At 44.1% G+C, this 17298-nt stretch overlaps 1 protein-coding gene across 1 annotated transcript; it reads left to right on the top strand.

The window, feature by feature from the left end:
* The first annotated feature begins 1371 nt into the window (after positions 1-1371).
* Positions 1372-14456, top strand: Hsd17b13 (hydroxysteroid 17-beta dehydrogenase 13). Its single transcript, XM_006975423.4, has 7 exons — positions 1372-1702; positions 4362-4469; positions 6418-6549; positions 8209-8315; positions 9838-9975; positions 11554-11670; positions 13634-14456. The coding sequence occupies exons 1-7, from the start codon at positions 1493-1495 to the stop codon at positions 13722-13724; spliced, it is 903 nt and encodes a 300-aa protein (XP_006975485.1). The 5' UTR covers positions 1372-1492; the 3' UTR covers positions 13725-14456.
* Positions 14457-17298: the final 2842 nt, after the last annotated feature.

Here is a 17298-nt window from a genome sequence, read left to right as displayed (position 1 = left end):
CTTTATTCTGAACCTGTATGGTCTAGATAAGGGAAATGCAACACAGAGAAAATAAATGGGGTGGCTGGAGTCCCACGTGTGTGAGCTGAAGTTTACCACTTTGACCACACTTTAATGTGCAGTTAAGGGGCAATTAGGGCCTTCCCACTGCTGCGGCCGCCACCACGGTCCGTTTCAGAACGCTTATCAGCTGGGCCTGAGATGGTACTCTTTAAATGGTAACACCCCATTCCCCTCACACCTCGTCTCTATCAGCCATCCTCCTGCCTTCTGTCTCTATATGTGACTCTCTTAGGAGTCATAAAACATCTGTGCTTTTGTGTCTGGTGTATTCATTTTGTATGTTATCACTGAGGATCATCATGTTGTAGTACGTATCTGAGTTTCTTCCTTAAAAGGAAGAATATCATTCCATTGTATATATGCCCAATATATTTTATTTATGTACCCACCCACTGATGGACAGGGTTTATTTTCATTTTTTTTTCATTAGTAGAAATTACTCTAGCCTGAGTGAGTCCCCCTTAATTTCATATGCTGAAATCTAGTTCCTAATATGATTGCATTAGGATGTAGGAACTTTGGGAGATGATTTAGTCACGATGACCACCTATGGCCTTTATAAATGTGACCACAGAGAACCCCTTCCTCACTCTGTTATATGTACTGACAGTGAGGTGACACTGTCTGTAAGCCAAGGGGCCAGTTCCCACTCAACACACAGCACACTTACACCCTGGCCTACTCAGCCTCTAGGACTCGGAGCAATAAGCCACCTAGCCCACAGGATTGGTTACCACAGCCTGGGCCAAGACAGAGGTCCCAGCACTTTTAAGAGGGGATTTGTAACACCTGGTCTCCTGATGTTCCCAGTGTTATCATGGAGAGAGCTGTTGCCTATAAGCTAACATTCTTCTCAGCCTCGGGGGCTTTGCAGAGGACGGTTACAACTTGAATGCTGAACTTCTGTGAACACATGAGTTGAACAGCTAAGCTTTGTTGAACCGTATTTTAGGTTCCTCCTTTTTATTTTATGGCGTGTTGGGGGGGCATGTAGAGTTGGTTCTCCACTTCCACTGTGGATTCTGGGGCTCAGACTCAGGTGACAAAGCTTACATGGCAACCCTGAGGTTGAGGAGAATTTTAGGTTCTATGAAACAGTCGGTTCTTTCCACGAGAATAGACCATTAGCTGACGCAATGTTTCCAGAATAACTCTGAGAGGTGAAGCTTCGTGTTGAAACAGGGTACACCGCTTCTCCGATAAGCTGGTCCAAAGGGCACATACTGCTGGGTTCCCTGACCTGTGCTGAGCCTTTGTTAGAAACTGGCATCATTTCAAAACCCAAAGGTGCATCTGATTTGTCAGGGGCAGAAGGCAAAGCTTACCTCACCTCCTGCAGCCTGTAATACCTGACAGGACTCTCTGTGGAGCTCTGTGCAGAGGTGTCTGTTTTGAGAACAGAGCCGAAGGGAGAGGGTGGTGTGGAACCATGCACATTGTCCTAGAACTTCTCCTGCTGGTAGGCATCATCATCTACTCCTACTTGGAGTCACTGGTAAAGTTTTTCATTCCCCGGAGAAGAAAATCTGTGGCCGGACAGACTGTTCTCATCACTGGGGCTGGACACGGAATAGGCAGACTGACTGCGTATGAATTTGCAAAGCGGAAAAGCAGATTGGTCCTGTGGGATATCAATAAGGTAATGCATGTTCCTGCCAACCTTTAAAGTCACCAAATAACAAGGCATGTATTTCTTTAGTTATTTGATTTAGCTTTTCTTGTTTGTTTTCCTTTTTCGAAGTTTTAATAAATCCCCCAGAGCCTTGCAAGATCTGTGCCACAGGTTGACCAGATGGAACTAATAAGCTGGAGGACTGTTGTAGGAGCTTTGTTTTGTTTTGTTTGTTCTTACCATGGTGTACAACTTGATAACAAGAGCTGTAGGAGCTAGGAAGCTTCCAAGCTGCTGAAATTAGGCGAGCCACATAACTTATCTCAACTACTACTACTACTACTACTACTACTACTACTACTACTACTACTACTACTTATTATTATTATTATTATTATTATTATTATTATTATTATTCTTTAATCTCTACAATTGGGATAAAATAAAGAGGGTGAAACCGGAGGTCATGATGTCAGGCTCACAAAGGGAAGGCTCTGCCGAACATGGTCGCTCTGCTGCAGTCCCAGCCCTGGAGGGGCCGAGCAGGAGGATTGTTGCGAGCTTGAAGCCAGCCTTGGCTACAGGTAGAATTATAACAGAAGACAGGAGAGGGGGGCTGCCAGGGACTAGGAGAGGACAGCAAGCATGGGACTGTCAGGGTCTCTCGTGTGTGTCTATGGAAATGCCACCGCGAAACCTACTATTTTGTACACTAATAAAATCAGAACACCGAGATGAGCGAAGCGCGGGGCAGAGAGGACTTGACCCTACAGAAAGAAGGTGCTTCATGTGCAAAATAGAGCTACATTCTGCCATGCTCCAAATCCGCCGTAACACCGGAGGGGTTTTGTAAGCTCTTACTAGAAAATATCAGCCATACATAACAAGGGGTTTCATCACACACATGTGTGTTTTGATCATATTCACACCTCACCCCATTATCATCTCCTGCCCCCTCCCACTCCTGCTGACCCCCTTTCTAGCTGCTTCCCTCTGCTTTCACGTCTTTTGTGTGTGTGTGTGTGTGTGTGTGTGTGTGTGTGTGTGTGTGTGTGTGTGTTAACGAGTTTAATTAGGATTGCTACCGTGAGCTCGCTGGGACGAGGGTTCATTACAGGAACACGACCAGCTGGCCAGTGGCTGTGCTGCTACAGAAGGGGACAGTGATAAATCGTTTCTTCTTCAAAGCACCTGCTTGAAGCTCTGGTCACTGCCAATCTCTACAGACCTCAGATCTAGAGGTCTGGGGCGTGATCGGGCAGCGGAAGTAAGCAGGCTTCCGGCTGAAGCCAGTCAGTGGAAAACTCTCCCACCCAGCCCGTTGCCATGTGCTGCAGCCCCCAAGACTCTCTGCAGGGACAGTGGTTTTGTAGTGACGTCTTAATCCTGGTAAAGTCTGTTCTTTGAGACTGCTCTGTGGTTGAGCCTAAGATAATGAAATGCAAAGGGGGCCCAAGGGAGGCAGCCAGCCCCAGCCAAACCCACAAGATGGCGACACCACTTCTGTCCCGGTGTGCACAGGAGAGGCCTTCTTAGGCGTCCTCACTCTTCATCCACAGAGAAGTGGGGAAAAGTATAATTCAAAAAAAATTCTTTTAAACCTCATAATATTCCCTGTAAAATCAACACATGTCAAAACTTGGAAAGAATTCATATTTTCTCCATATAGAGGTTTTAAAAAAAACCTTAAGACATCCAAGGGTAGTGACTCACACCTGTAATTGCAACACTCAGGAGGATGAGGCTGGAGACTGGCCAGAGTCGGAGACTTGCTTGGGGTACACATAGTAAGCAAGAGATAGATTGATAGTGACAACTGGTCTAAAACAACAGAGAAAACACACACACACACACACACACACACACACACACACACACACACACACACCGTTAGGACCATTCATCTCAGGTAAGAGACCTCTGAATTTAGTCTAAATTTGGTCTAAAAATAAGTGGACTTCATGTCCTGGACTCGTGCACAATTTCAATCACTGGCTCTTGGCCCTTTTCGCTCAACATGCCAGAAGGATAAACAACCCGTAGATTATCTGGTGTAGTAACAGTTCCTTGGTGGAAGCTTCTCTCAGACAAGAGTCTCTCCTCTCCTGGCACCAGGGGGATGGATCCGAGTTGTCGAGGCCTGTCAGTAGAATAATATAAGTGTCTGAATGATTATTTTATACGTGGATTGTGGGACTGCGGGGGCTTGGGGGGGGGGACCTGGAGAGAAACTCTCCAGCTACAAATGGCACCCAACGGGTTGGCAAGAGTTTCCACCTAAAATCTGAATCACTGCTGAGCGGCGTGCTCAGCACCTTACTGCCCACTCCTGCTGATGCTCCCCCAAGTGTGAGCTGCAGAGATGGAGCAGGCTTCCTTCTGCCCTCCGTGCTCAGACATCTCCCCTGACCTTGTGAGGATGCCCTTCACGCTATGACAGTGTCCCTCTAGATGAATCGTCTACACGCAAGCCCCAGGCTAGGATGAAATGCTGCAAAAATCCTAAATGGAAAGGCTTGTTTCTCTTCCTTGCTGGTGCTGGTCGGGAGGTAAAGTCGCTGTAATTAGTTCAAGAAATCCCCTTACACTTAAGGAGATTTATGGGACAAGGATTTTAGAGTATTTCTCCTCCAGTGCTTATCTTTCCTTGAATTTGCCTCCCTCTCTTCCATCCCCCCCCCCCAAGCGCGGTGTTGAAGAAACTGCAGCCGAATGCCGGAAACTGGGGGCCATTGTGCACGTGTTTGTGGTGGACTGCAGCAACCGGATGGAGATTTACAACTCTGTGGATCAGGTGAGAACCAGGGTGCAGGGGTCTGCATATAACCACAGGTATCAGCTGACACTGGACTGGGGAATGAAAAGGTTTTCTAGGGTGGCCTAGATACCAGGCGCTCAGTGGAGTTGCTGTGTGACTGGAGGACATACATAGACTTTCTTGATATTAAAATCTACTCAGCTCTGGCCTCTGTGGCTGTTTCATATGTCAATCAAATTTGCTTTCATCAGAAGTCTGAGCAATGGCCCAGAGGAAATGACAGATCCCTTCCTTCCTTCCTTCCTTCCTTTTTTTCCTTTCTGTCTCTGTTTCTCTCTCTGCCCTTCCCTCCCTCCCTCCCTCCCTTCCTTTCTTTCTGTTTAGTTTGTTTGTTTATGTGTTTTTTTATTTGGTTGGTTGGTTGATTTTTCCAGACAGGTATTTTCTGCATAGCCTTGGCTGTCCTGGAACTCACTCTGTAAACCAGGCTGGCCTCGAACTCAAAGAGGTCTGCCTGCCTCTGCCTCCCGAGTGCTGGGATTAAAGGTGTGCACCACCACAGGCAGCTATGACAGAGGATTTATCTTCAGAAAATTTTCCTTTCTAGCTTTTTTTTAATTACATTTTGTTCTACTAGGCCTTTACTTATTTCCTCTCTGAGATTTTATTGGTTTGTGTATGGAAAACATACAGTTAATGAAGTTAAACATTGTATTTATTTAGTGTGTATGTACGTGTGTATGTGTATATGTGTACATGTGTGTGGGAGGGGGTGCACACCCCACAATGTGCATGTGGAATTCAGATGACAGCTTTTGAAAGTAGGTTCTCTCCTTCCACAATGTGGGTCCTGGGGTTGTCACTCTGGCAAATAAGAAAAAATGCCTCTACCCATTAAGCCATCTCACCATCCCAGTATAACCATTTTTTTTAAGAAAAAGTAAACATCAGGTGCTTCAATGAACCAAATCCTCTGATAAGCTACCACCTTCTTTAACCTAATTTAACTTTAAAACCCCACCAGCCTCTCTACAGATAAGTAAACACATTCTTGAAAGGTTTGGCTCAGAAAAAGATCATGTGGCCTCGGGTAGTGGAACCAAGATTAATTACTTAACACTTAAAAAACATTTTGTCAGAACTTAAGCATTAGTTTACCAGCACAAACATTAATTATTATTTACTTAAAACCTTAAATTCACAAGCTTTCATGCTACCCATGCTGTGCTGGGCACGAAATTACAGGTTTTCGCCCATTTAGCCAACCTAGTGACACTTCTTCTTCTGTGTCACTGTTAGAGCCAGCTTCTTCCTGTCTGAACTCTGAGACCTCAGGCAGGGGAATAAAAAAACAAACAGAAAAATAAAACCCTAATCTCTAGATGGCACTGTGACCAAGCTGTCACTGAAGCCATTGGGCACAGACAGAAATTGCCTCTTAGATCTGTTCTGTACTCAGAACGCTGGCAACCAGAGGAGAGGGGCAGATTGATACCCTAGATATCCGGCTTCCTGGTCACACCTGGCCGGTGGATTATCCGGGAAGTGGGTGTGGACAAAGGCAGTCTCCCCAGAGCTCAGTCTCCCCTCTTGTAGTCAGCCACGGTTTTGTGACTTGGGATGTCTGTGTGCCTCTCTTTATCATCCCTTGCACCATTCCCTCCCTCTGTGTGTTATTGGACTCAGGCATTTCTTGAAATGTTGAATCCACTTAGTTTCTGCTGGTATCAACCTTGTACTCCTTTGGGGGCTTCTGGGCTAGGAGTAGGAAGTGCAGTGGTTAGCTCAGAACACACAACCCATTAACAGTGTGCAATTGCCAAGCTATACATGATGTGTATGTCCTGGTTACAAAGTGGAGTATATGTCCTTATAATACAGGACATAAAAATGCCTCTATCCATCCGATCAATCCCTATCACTATCAGCCCCATGATCGTGTGAGAGTAACCCACCCTGTGTGTGCATTTCCTAATTTTAAAAGGTAAAGAAAGAAGTGGGTGATGTAGAAATCGTGGTAAACAATGCCGGGGCGATATATCCAGCTGACCTTCTTAGCACCAAGGATGAGGAGATCACCAGAACCTTTGAGGTCAACATCCTAGGACATTTTTGGGTGAGTGAGTCAGAAACATTTCTGGCTGGTCTGGCACCTCTTCAGTGCTGGAAACTCATTGCGTTCACAGTATTTGGGATGGGAAAAATGTAAAGTTGTTTGATTTTTTTTTAAAGTCAGGAATTGTGTAATGTGTTTGAGTAGACGAGCCATAGAGGATTTAGAGGCATCAGGATTTAGAGTTCACGTGGACATGGTACACTCAAATAAAAGCCACCTGGTTTGTTCTGTCAAACAGAATCCAACATAGAGCCCGGCATGTTCTAGGTCATCAGAAAAATGTTTATTTTTGCTAAGAGTTGTCTCTGTACATCTTTCCAGTGTTTTAGAGAAAGTATATGCTGTGTACTTCCGTTTGTGGCCTCCTTTCACAGAAATATAGAGTTGAAAAGACATCGAAATAACTAAACAGATGTGTGCAGGAGTTGGGGACACTTTGGGTTGAAGCTCTGAGATAAGGTGACATTTTGATATAACATTATCATCTATAAAGTTCATGGCTGAGAAGTTCACAATTGAGTTACAAAGAAAAAAATCTCAAAATGTTTTAATAAGTTCACAATTTTGTATTCATAGCTAATATCAGCCATATGCAGCCTATGGGCCAAACAAGCCTATTAGATCCATGGAATGCGGGAGTGTAGAAAGATGAGTCAGGAGATTTTTTTACTATTGGTTGTTTGTTAGAAAATGAAGTGTGAGTCCCTTTGGAGAGAGCATGGGGCCTTGATATTAGTGTAGCTCCTGGAGCAAATATGGATTTGAAGATCATTCTTCCTCAGCCCCTCATGCATGCTAATGTGATCCAGCCATCATGCCACTCACACTATACAGAGACCTCGTATATTAGTAATCTAATAATTAATAGCAAATCATAGCTATGTCACAAAATATGTCAAAAGATAGGGGTTTAGAGCAACCACGAATGTTCATTATCTCCTCACAGATCTGTAGGCAGGAGCTAGTTCGGAATTTGGTTTGGGCTCCAGGAATTTGCACAGAATTTGAAGGGTAGGTCTATAAAATTCTCATAAGATGCTATATTTCTAACTACATAGTGAGGCTTCTTTTGGAAACAAAAAAAAATATTTTGTTTCCCATAACATAGTGTATCATATATACTGTTATAAGAAAGAGATTTAGGTCTGTTCACTATGCCTGGTGGCTGTGGACCAGGACAGAACTCAGCTTATGCTCTTCAGTTGCCTTTATAGAAGTAGATTCTATTGAAACCAAGAACTTGTAGAATGCCAACTTACCCTTGAGGTCTGACATCTGTGGATTTATCCCTTGACAATGTTGCTCGGAACTCAGCAGTACTGTGCTTGTCTAGCATGCACAAAGTCCTCTGGTTAATCCCTAGCACTATAAAAGAAAATGATGGTAATGTTGCTTAGATGGCATGTCCAGGAAAGAGCTACTTGACGCCTTCTGAAGAGAAGAAGGGGACACGTTAGCACAGGTCCTCGGCTCCCAGTGCTGTCCCAAGCCAGCAGGTTTACCCTTCCTTTCGGTCATTTGTGTAGAAGGGACCACAGAGTCTTGCAACTATTTAATTTCTAAAGCCTCTACCTTAGCAGAAATGAAATGGCCTGCCTAGGGATCTGCCTAATGCCCAGGTCATTGTTTTTTTCTTTTTCTTTTTACATGGACCTGAAGATCATAAAAGCACTTCTTCCATCGATGCTAAGAAGAAACTCTGGCCACATTGTCACAGTGGCCTCAGTATGTGGCCACGGAGTGATTCCTTATCTCATCCCATATTGGTAGGTATTAAGCAATAGCAGTGGTGCTCTGCATTTTTGGACTTCTGAGGGGTGATTTAGTCTTCAGGCCCCCAGCTTGGGCATTTGGACACAGGGAATGTATATGGAAGGTTAGTACAACTTTCAAATGACTTCTGAAACCAGGAAATTGGCTCTAATTTTATTTTAAAATTCTTAGACTCTTTCCATGGTATCCTGACATGAGTGGATGTGGGGACAAGACACACAGCAGACTAGGAAACAAAAGCACACAGAAGCTGACAGGTATAGCGTGGCCTAGGTGCACACCTGTGTGAGCGAAAGAATTACAGAATGGCCCTGCCGCCCCAGGAGACGCAGACGCCACACACCATGTCCTGGGGACACAGACATGCTACCTGCAACACATCCCTGTGAACTCTGCGAATGGCATCTGATTTCCCTGCTTCTGCTGTATAATAATCCCGGGAACAATTTTACCAAGATATTTGGATGCAGTGGGTGCATAGGTTGTTACTTCTTTATATGCACACTCAAAACTAAATTTAACTGCAGACTAAACAATTTCTCACACTGAACATGGTCACAGGTGAGTTACATTTCAACATAGCTCAGGTTTCCATTATACACACACACAGGAGACACACACACATACACACACACACACACACACACACACACACACACACACACACACACAGGAGACAGAGACAGAGAGAGACAGACAGATAGAACGAACCTTTAACACTGATTTTTTTTTTGTCACCTGGATCAAAACAGAAATTAACACTTGTACAGATCCTTGTAAATCATAAGTTACTATTCCTATCCTATTTTATTGAATCCCCAAAGCAGCCTTATATTTTATTATCAACATTTTATAATCAGAGAAACAATACAGAATCTGGTATTAAAGATTGCACATACAAACCCACCCACACCCACACCATCTGGAGTTCTTTAACTCCAAATACTCAGTGGCATTAAGAAGCCAGAAAGACCACCAATGTCAACAGAGAAGCCATCAACCAATTAATCAAGACAGGAGAGATGTATACCATCCCACAACAGTTTGTCAATATTGGTTTCATAGTGTTTTCAATGTCTTTTACTGACTCATACTTTTAAAGATAAAACAGTAATAAACCAAGATTAAGAAAACTTTGTAAGGTTGACAGGACCATAGAAACGGCCACATACAGAATAGAAAACATGAAGCCTGTTTGTAAAGTGGTTGTTTTACTATACTTGTAGTTAGAAATTAGGAACAGGGCCCTGGGGTGTGGCAATGGTTGAATACATGTTCAGCATGTGCAGATCCCTGGGGTCAATTCCCAGGACCCCAAAAGAAAAAAAGGTACTGGGCATGTTCAAAATTCTGCTTAATCACATAAGAAAATAAAAACAAACGCTCATTTACCCTCTCAGAAAAACTGTAAGTAGCAGGCCCTGGGTCTTCTTGCCCTAAACAAACAAAGCCGTCTTCTCACAGGGGACTGAGACTGTCCTACAACTTTGCTGATGGCTGATTTTTCTCTCACAGCTCAAGCAAGTTTGCTGCTGTTGGCTTCCACAGAGCGCTAACTGCAGAACTTGAAACCTTGGGGAAAACTGGTATTAAAACTTCATGTCTGTGCCCTGTGTTCGTAAATACTGGCTTCACCAAAAACCCAAGCACAAGGTGAGATGGGGTTAGTTATGCTGACCTTGAAGCTGGAGCCCTCCCAGACATTGACACCTTGAGTAGGTCATAGGTATTTAACAAGTATGTCACCGCTGGATGGCGGTGGCGCATGACTTTAATCCCAGCATTTGGGAGGCAGAGCCAGGCAGATCTCTGAGTTAGAGGTCAGCCTGGTCTACAGCATGAGATCCAGGACAGGCACCAAAACTACAGAGAGAAACCCTGTCTCAAAAAAACAAAAACAAAAACAAACAAACAAACAAAAAAACCAAGCAAACAAAAAACAATATGTCACCTTTATTTAAGTAAATCCTGTGGCACCATCTCAACCCCTAACAGCTTTCTTACATGAGAGAGTGGGTCTCCTAAAAATCCTGACAAGTACTCAGTCTGATGCACTTGGCCAGGAGTGCCCTGCCACTCCAGGGGAAGACAAAATAGGGAAGAAAAATAAAAACTCTGTAAGATTGGCGGTCGGTCGCCCTAGAGCAACCATAGCTGCAGACACAGCAATGCACAGGGCTTGGGGATGTTCTCACTCAGGCTACTGAACCCTGAATTTCTTCCTCTAGAACTGACATTAAGGTACTCTATCAGGTGTGGCTCTAAGTCTGGATTGACGACTCCATTGCAAAATTAAAAAGGGAAGAGACAGAGTCCCAATGGTCTAAAAAGTACTGATTTCCATTGCCATGTGATGGTTTGCTAGTCCGCAAACACAGACATCTCACTCACACTTGAGCCTTCAGAAACCTCACACTGTCTCAGGGAATTAAGCTCTAACATTTACTCAGCCACACCTAGGCATGCCAACCTTGGTGTGACATTTCAAACCCATTTTTATGCTTTGGTTTTTCTCTCATTATTTTCATTAATGGGCAAGATTTTCCACTGGGCACAGGTTATGAGCATTTCTCAATGATATATGGGCACAACCTTTGGATCAAGGAATGCCATGCCAGCAGATGTGGCATATATAAAAAAGCTGTAACTTACACAAATCTTAAATTCCCATAAAACTGCGGGAGAAACAAGTCAGAAGCAAATCTTAACTACTGAACGCCTCAAAACAATACAGCTCTACGGGATACCCACACAGAGCAGGGGTGTGCTCAGCTGTAGAATAGTCTCTTTACATCCAAGAGGCCTGGAAACATCTCGTGATTCATCCTTGGCACACCCTTTTGTCCCCCACTCCCCTGTTCCTTCCCACCTTGTACTTTGTCATGATTCAATTATTTTGACCTGGTGAGCCAACACACACACATACTGGACTTGAAAGTATAAGAATGTGATAACAAGGTATCAGCGTGGGATGTAGAAAGTGTGTGTGTGGGGGGGTGACATTCATAAAGGGAATCCTGAGACATTTTAAAGCCTAATTCTAAATTTGGTGAAGAGATGGGTTAATATCCTTTGTTCATTAATTAAAAACAATAAAAACTGAGGGACTGGGGTTTTATCCCAGGGGTAGAGTGCATGCTTAGTGTGTGTGAAGTGCTGGGTCCGATCCCAGCACCCAGATGAAGAAATGCAGTATAAACAGAGATGAACTCTTTCCCCTCTTCCCATCAGGCTGTGGCCTGTATTAGAGACAAGTGAAGTCGCAAGAAGCCTGATAGACGGAATACTTACCAACAAGAAGATGATCTTCGTCCCATCCTATATCAGTATTTCTCTAGTACTGGAAAAGTAAGTACAGTGTAGAACCCTGAAATACTAACACACAAACAGAAATGTTATTACAGAGAGATTTTCAGATGTGACTGTTGCTATGGAAACTCTCTATGCCTGGAGTGAAAATTAAGTCTCCCTTGTTACTGCCTTACTCATTCCAGAGGAGGAAAATGAGCCCTCAAGTCCCCGATTCCCTTTGTAAAATACATCCTGTCTCTGCCCAAATTTTGCTCAAGACTATGCAAATTGAAGGAAAGACATTTTAAAGCATACAGGTTATGGAGACATCATAAGGGCTCTGTGTGTGTATTCATGTGTATGTGTGTGGTGTCTATGTGGGTGCAGGTGGAGGCAGGATTTCCTTCCTTCCTTCCTTCCTTCCTTCCTTCCTTCCTTCCTTCCTTCCTCCCTCCCTCCCTCCCTCCCTCCCTTCCTTCCTTCTGTTCTTTCTTTCTTTCTTTCTCTTTTTCTTTCTTCCTTCCTTCCTTCCTTCCTTCCTTCCTTCCTTCCTTCCTTCCTTCCTTCCTTCCTTGCTTTCTCTCTTTCTTTCGAGACAGGGTCTTTCATTGAGATCTGTACTCACCAATTAGGCTAGGATAGATGTCCACCAGCAGGGATGTGCCAGACCCCGTATCCCCCAACACTGGGGTTACATGCACACCACCATGCCCAGCTTTTTATGTGGCTTATGGGGATTAAACTCAGGTCCCCACATTTGTGTGGCCATCCCCCCCAAACACTTGGGTGCTCAGTGTTTGCAGTTCTTTGTGACAGTATGCATCTTAAATGTCTCACAATCCACTTCCATGTGATTTTTACATCACTTCATTTAGAATCCAAGAACCTTAGCATGGAGTCATTTCTTTCCTTCCCAGGCTCACAAGCCCCAAAGACAGCAAAATCCCATGAAACAAATTTCCTCTACACAGCTCAAAACAGGTCTCATTAGAGTGGGAAAATCCCCAAACAGGACCAGGCATGTATATGACCATGATATAAATATGATTGATTGTTCTGCCTGGGATGAGAGCGGTAACCCTGGACAAGGAGGCCCCTCAAAGCCTTTGCCTCTTTGTAGAGAGCGCAGTGTGATTTGTTTCTGGCAACAGGGCTTCTTGTTGCTCTTTACATTTAACTCCTTTTAGAGAGAGACAGTTTCGCACTCACTAGAGGCAATCACTAGTCTTTGGGGGAGTTGTTCAAAGGTCTGCAGAAGCTTTCTTCTGACCCTTGTCGTCCTCACAGCCGGGTCATCCTCACCCCTTCATTCCCACCCCCACCCCCACCCCCCGCGTCTTCCCACCCTCTCTCTGCCCAGGGGCTGACAGGGAAGTAAATCTTGCATTAGCAATACCAGTGTAATTTGAAATACGGCTTTCTGTGTAGAGCGTGCTCTTTCTGCCTCCTTCCTTCGGTACACTCTTGCTCTTCCTTCACCCGTCAGCTCAGGTTGACTAACCCTCTGGCGAGCTTCACTATCCAGCCCATGTAAATCCTCCACATTTTATTGTAGACAGCAGGTGGTTTCTGGCCAGCTGTGGCAGCACTTGGCTTGGCACAGCAATATGCTCAGAGGCAACAGGCTTTCAAAGGCTCCTTAGTTTTCCCTTTCATAAAGTGATGGGTATCCTGAACATAAGAAGGGGAGGAAGGGTGTGTGTATCATGGATTCTGAGTTCTTGGTGCCAGAATTCACCGACTCAGCAGTGAGTTCATAGCTTCAGTTTTTAGATCATTGTTGGTATAAGATCTCATACAATTTTACTATTATGAAAGAGTGGTGATCTAGCATAGGTCAGTGTAGGTGGTGGTGGGGGATGGGGAAGAAACTAAGGAAGAAGCAGATAATGGAGGAAAACTGAATTCAGGTCAGGTAAGCTTCGGGACATTTTTAAATTGACGGGATGGGGGGTGAGGGGGAGAATGCTAGTATCAAAACTGTACATTGAAATTTTCTTATCTTTTTTTCTTAATGTAGGTTTCTTCCTGAACGTGCCTTAAAAGCTATAAGTCGTATACAGAATATTCAATTTGAAGCAATTGTGGGCCACAAAACCAAAATGAAGTAACACCTGCAGAGTTGTGCATACGCCAATGACACGAACCTAGGTTTAGAGTCGATGTGTTAAAGCTCTCTTTCACGTGTGTAAAGTGCTACTGGTGTGCAAAATGTGGTTTCGGCACTAGCAGCCATCTAATGAACAAGACTGATTAGCTGACCAGGGTCTTCTGGGCTTGTAGAGATCTCAGCCTGTAGTATTTGGTAATGGCAACAGGAATATGGCAAGATAATATCTATTAAACAAAGAAGTAGAAAGATAATCAGTGTGGGTTTTATAAAATAAATTATTGCTAGATATCGAAATGTAGACCAAGGGGTGAGATAATCTTGGGCAAATGCTGACAAGTTGTAGTACTTTCCACATTGATGGAGGGGTTCGTAGTGTTCTCAGTCTGCTCTTTGTGGACAGGATGGAAACTTTGTTGCCTTGCCATATGAATTAGAAAGGAGGATTTTTATTTTGTTTTGTTTCACGATTTTTTCTTAGTGTACAGGTTTTTTTTTTTTACACCTTGTGAGTGAATAATGAAGCAATTTTATTTGCCTAATTTGGTGAAGCAAATATTTGTACAGACTTGCAATTGTGAAACCTCAACACCTTGTTCTTTACTTTAGAAAGACCTTGAACACACTTGTTTTTCTTTTTACTCTATTAGGCAATCACTAAAAATTATTCAACCGTACACGTATTAACAGCAATACAATCTCCCCCAAATAAATCCCATTATAAAGTGCAAAACCTACCTGGTTTTTGTCTGTTGGCTGTTTGGTTTGGCTTTTGTATTCTGCTGTTGGGTACTGAACCTACAGACTCGCACAGGTTAAGCCTTCTGCTCTGACCTCCCATCCATGAACTTCCGGCATTATTTCCACTTTTTGTTTTAATCCTTTTTAACTGCTGCTCGGCAGAATGCCTTGAACGTGGTGATGATCTCTCTTGCCCACTTCTCCTGCACGTTTTGAGTGTAGACATCTTCCTTACAAGTACCAGGTGCATTTCTAAATATTTGTCTATGACAACCTTCATGTTCATAATTCTCACTCCTGCCAACATCGCAGCCCCGTAGGCTACCGCCAGGGTGCACAGACCCCCAAGTAAGACTCCATCCATGTGAACCATGGAGAATTCTTAGGTTCCCGTGCACACAGTATCGTGATTTCTTGATGAGTATTTAAACAGAATCCTCCCATCTTAGCCCTCAGATGTAGAACTGTAGGTGTGTGCCACAGCACTCAGCTGAAAATAAATAACTATAAGTAATTTTGTAAATATTTAAAGTTGTTTGGGGGAATGTTTATACCCGTGGATTTTTTTTTCTCTGTAGGAAAACGTTACTACATGTTGATTGATTCCCCCAAAGGCTGAAATCTAAAAGATAAGATTCCCAGTGACAAGTGTGTGCTTAATTTTGTTTCTCACTTGGCTTGGCCGGCTCAGTGGGAAGGAGTGTAGAGAGCGGCCATGGGGATCATCTCTGGTGCCTTTCTTTGTTTCTCCGCTGCCATCTAAGGGTCCAAGAGAGACCTCAGATCCAGGGGAGACCCATGTCCCAGCACTGTTTGGGGTTGACATCGACCTCTGTCGAAGGCTTGACGTATACACTTTTGCTGGAAATAAAATGCAACCTAAACCCAGTCTGGTTCACCTTTGGAATGTGAACTTGGACAGTCAACTTGCAATACCCCAAACCCAAAGACATCTATTCCTTTTCCCCAAGTTCATGAACTCTGCCTCTTAAACACAAATTTTGTCTGTTCTGAAACACTTAATCTGCTCTGAAGGTGCAGGCTTAGACTAGGTGGATGAAGTACCACACAGCTGCTCTGGCTCAGGGTCAAGGTAAACTGTACTGAGGGTGGGCGACTGTCAGAAACACAGATGACACATTTGTCTTTCCATGAGATTAGAATTATAAATTCACAAACCACCTTCCATGGCAGCAATTTGCCAAGAAGTTTCCATTTCCCCTGAGAGCCAGCCAAGCCAAACAGAAGTTCTTTTATTCTGATCTTAACTACAAATAACTCTCAGATCACACGCCACACATCACCATGAGAATGTACATGTGTGTATGGAGAGAAGGTGTGGGTTGTAGTATGCAGGTTACCCAATGACTCAAGGAGCCACAGCGGAGTCCAGCGCATTCTAGAGAGGACTAAGGAGAGGCGGAGGAGGAAGCTGGGAGGGTTGCTGAGGGTTCCCTGGGGAGGAGAGCAGAGCTGCTGAAGATATTATCACTGAGCCCAGTACAACATCAGAGCAGTTCTGAGCTTCGGGGTTGAGCTGAGCTGCAGAAACAAGTTGGGGAACAGTGGATACTGGAGTGGAAAAGCCCTGAACCAGGCTCAGACAGACAAGTGAGCAGATGTATGGAGCAGGTCCAGATGAACAAACAGGAGATGGACAGACGGATGGCAGTCGGCCATGTCTACAATGGGGACAAGCTGAGCTGAAGCTCCCGGGAGAGTTGGGAGTTCTCTGCCTGTCGGTCCCTCGACATGCACACAGGGCGGTCAGCTGACAGGCTAGTGGAACCATTGCTGTCTCGATGTTAGAGGTTCTCCTGGTTATGGTGTCTAGGTGCAGATGTTGCGCCCTTTCTTTGGGATGTTGTGTTTCATAAGTTCTTAGGCCTGGTTTTCCTGGTGGAAAAGTCCAATAGAATAAAAGGGTAAAGCATATATATATATATATTTTTTTTTTTTTTTAAAGCGATAGGCTCAGTCTTCCTCCTGCCAGGGCAGTTCAAGTCCACAGCTGTGGCCAGGCCCCCAGGGTAATTTCTCACCATATTCTTTAATTCATTTATTTCATTTTGTTCATTTCTTTTTTATTTACAGGGTCCCTCTATGTAGCCTTATTTGGCCTGGAACCCATTATATAACTGGGGCTGGCCTCAGATTTATAGTAATCCTTCTGCTCTGCCTCTGAGAGACAGGAAACGGGTAAAGAAAACAGTTTATTACAATTTAACTAAACTCGGGAAAGAAAAAATTTTTAATTTTCTCTCCCTACTCTGTGGCAGTCTTACAATGTACAGACAAGATGAAACAGTGGTCGAGAGAGACAAAGACTGGCTGTGAGGCGGACCCGCCTGTTCTTTCCTGAGGAGGGAGGCTCTTTCACAGCTAATGTCCCAGGCTGCCTCCACTTTCATTGTGGGAGGCCCAACAGTATTAAAATCCTGCAGGAAAATGCCCAGAGTGCCCTGGCCAGGGACCTAGCTACCTGTCTCATATAGATGCCAGCAACCAAGCCCAGGTACCCACCCAGCTGTTAGTCTATGATATTTACTAAAAACGGCCATTTTATTACAAAAGCCAAACTAAATTTGGAAGTCGGAAACATAAAAGACAGAGAGGGGAAATGGCTGAGGGTCACTTTATCATCACAGTGAAAGTCGACCAATTAAACGAACTTCCTCGGTTTTTCTAAAAGTTGGATGTGCGTGGATTCTCATGGTTTCTTCTCAGTGTTTTCTTCCTGTGTCTGACGTGACTACGGGAAGTGCTTCCTGTGCTTGATACACTTAAGACAATGGCAAGGGAGCCTGGACCTTCCCACACAGGCATTTCTTACT

This window comes from Peromyscus maniculatus, chromosome 10 (genome assembly GCF_049852395.1).
Source record: "Peromyscus maniculatus bairdii isolate BWxNUB_F1_BW_parent chromosome 10, HU_Pman_BW_mat_3.1, whole genome shotgun sequence".
Taxonomy (NCBI): Eukaryota; Metazoa; Chordata; class Mammalia; order Rodentia; family Cricetidae; genus Peromyscus; species Peromyscus maniculatus.
The sequence above is the reverse complement of the archived record's forward strand: the minus strand, read 5'-3'. Positions and strand labels throughout refer to the sequence as shown.

Bases quoted from the DNA above. Each gene is read 5' to 3' on its own strand.
- Hsd17b13 (XM_006975423.4), top strand. From the start codon at position 1,493: ATGCACATTGTCCTAGAACTTCTCCTGCTGGTAGGCATCATCATCTAC. The intron at 8,316-9,837 runs GTAGGTATTAAG...TTTCTCTCACAG, and splicing joins CCTTATCTCATCCCATATTG to CTCAAGCAAGTTTGCTGCTG. The intron at 11,671-13,633 runs GTAAGTACAGTG...TTCTTAATGTAG, and splicing joins ATTTCTCTAGTACTGGAAAA to GTTTCTTCCTGAACGTGCCT.